Source organism: Dermacentor albipictus, chromosome 10 (genome assembly GCF_038994185.2).
Source record: "Dermacentor albipictus isolate Rhodes 1998 colony chromosome 10, USDA_Dalb.pri_finalv2, whole genome shotgun sequence".
NCBI classification, from domain to species: domain Eukaryota; kingdom Metazoa; phylum Arthropoda; class Arachnida; order Ixodida; family Ixodidae; genus Dermacentor; species Dermacentor albipictus.
Genome location: NC_091830.1, coordinates 45,360,328 through 45,362,339, shown reverse-complemented (window position 1 = coordinate 45,362,339; position 2,012 = coordinate 45,360,328). Strand labels below are relative to the sequence as shown.

At 53.1% G+C, this 2,012-nt stretch overlaps 1 protein-coding gene across 1 annotated transcript; it reads right to left on the bottom strand.

The window, feature by feature from the left end:
• Nucleotides 1–402: 402 nt before the first annotated feature.
• On the bottom strand, nt 403–1,173 carry LOC139050308 (shematrin-like protein 3). Its single transcript, XM_070526541.1, has one exon. It carries the CDS (start codon nt 1,171–1,173, stop codon nt 403–405), a length of 771 nt encoding a protein of 256 aa, XP_070382642.1.
• Between the last annotated feature and the right edge of the window lie 839 nt (nt 1,174–2,012).

The following is a 2,012-nucleotide window of genomic DNA, read 5'->3' as shown; positions in this document are numbered from 1 at the left end:
ATACGGGTACGAGCCACCATACGGGTAGGAGCCGTTATACGGGTACGAGCCATTATACGGGTACGAGCCGTCACACGTGTACGAGCCGTTATACGGGTACGAGCCACCATACGGGTACGAGCCGTCATGCGGGTACGATCCACCATACGGGTACGAGCCGTCACACGTGTACGAGCAGTTATACGGGTACGAGCCACCATACGGGTACGAGCCGTTATACGGGTACGAGCCACCATACGGGTACGAGCCGTCACACGTGTACGAGCCGTTATACGGGTACGAGCCACCATACGGGTACGAGCCGTCACACGTGTACGAGCAGTTATACGGGTACGAGCCACCATACGGGTTCGAGCCGTCATACGGGTACGAGTCACCATACGGGTACGAGCCGTCATGCGGCTACGATCCACCATACGGGTACGAGCCGTCACACGTGTACGAGCAGTTATACGGGTACGAGCCACCATACGGGTACGAGCCGTTATACGGGTACGAGCCACCATACGGGTACGAGTCACCATACGGGTACGAGCCGTCATGCGGGTACGATCCACCATACGGGTACGAGCCGTCACACGTGTACGAGCAGTTATACGGGTACGAGCCACCATACGAGTACGAGCCGTTATACGGGTACGAGCCACCATACGGGTACGAGCCGTCACACGTGTACGAGCCGTTATACGGGTACGAGCCACCATACGGGTACGAGCCGTCACACGTGTACGAGCCGTTATACGGGTACGAGTCACCATACGGGTACGAGCCGTCATGCGGGTACGATCCACCATACGGGTACGAGCCGTCACACGTGTACGAGCAGTTATACGGGTACGAGCCACCATACGGGTACGAGCCGTTATACGGGTACGAGCCACCATACGGGTACGAGCCGTCACACGTGTACGAGCCGTTATACGGGTACGAGCCACCATACGGGTACGAGCCGTCACACGTGTACGAGCCGTTATACGGGTACGAGCCACCATACGGGTACGAGCCGTCACACGTGTACGAGCCGTTATACGGGTACAAGCCACCATACGGGTACGTGCCGTTATACGGGTACGAGCCGTTATACGGGTACGAGCCGTCATACGGGTACGAGCCATTATACGGGTACGAGCCACCATACGGGTACGAGCCACCATACGGGGTACGAACCGTCATACGGGTACGAGCCACCATACGGGTACGAGCCACCATATGGGTACGAGCAACTATCAGTATGAGCTACTACATATACATGTGAACAAAAGGGGTTAACCGAGGGGCCCGATTTTTATTAGTCATATCATAAGAAGCAAACAAATCCGGTGTCAGTGTTTGTTGGCTTCTTATGATATACATATACATGTGCCAGATAACAACAGCAGCGAAGGATCAAGCTTACCATCCTACGTGGAATACGGGGAAGCTGAGAGAGAAAGATCAAACTAAGAGAATGGTTTAAGCGGCGTGCGTCCAGCTTTCCGCAAGACGTGGTCATTGTGTGGCTTGCGACCACTGGACCACGCGGACCGACGTGTGCGGCAGCGGTTCGTAACCACTACCTCCAGTTTTCGCGGAACTTTAGAGACAATAGAGAGCTTTAGATTAGGGGGTGCAAACGGCTTTCGCTTTCGTTCGCTGTACCCTAAAACTCTCTGCTAATCAAAGCAAACACTACGCAAGCCACGCTCAGCTTGGCGCGTACAAGAAACGGTCAACTTGAGGGAGGACATATTCGGTGATTTTCTGCGTGTTCAACAAATCCTGGCTCGACACCCTGGTTACGGTGTCTGCAGTTATGTGATACAGCAAAAAATATAAAGCAGTATGAAAATTTCTTTTTGTCAGTACCCCTTGGAAAGAAGGTCCGATAGAGCTCGAAACCCAAGAAGAAATATTGGCAAGCCTCATAGTTCCCTATTTCATTTACTATAAAAGCTTTTCTGTTAAGCGTTTCGGTTTCGTTTACTAGGAGGTGTATGTGTTGTGACATCATGACGTAGAAGGTGGTCACGTGG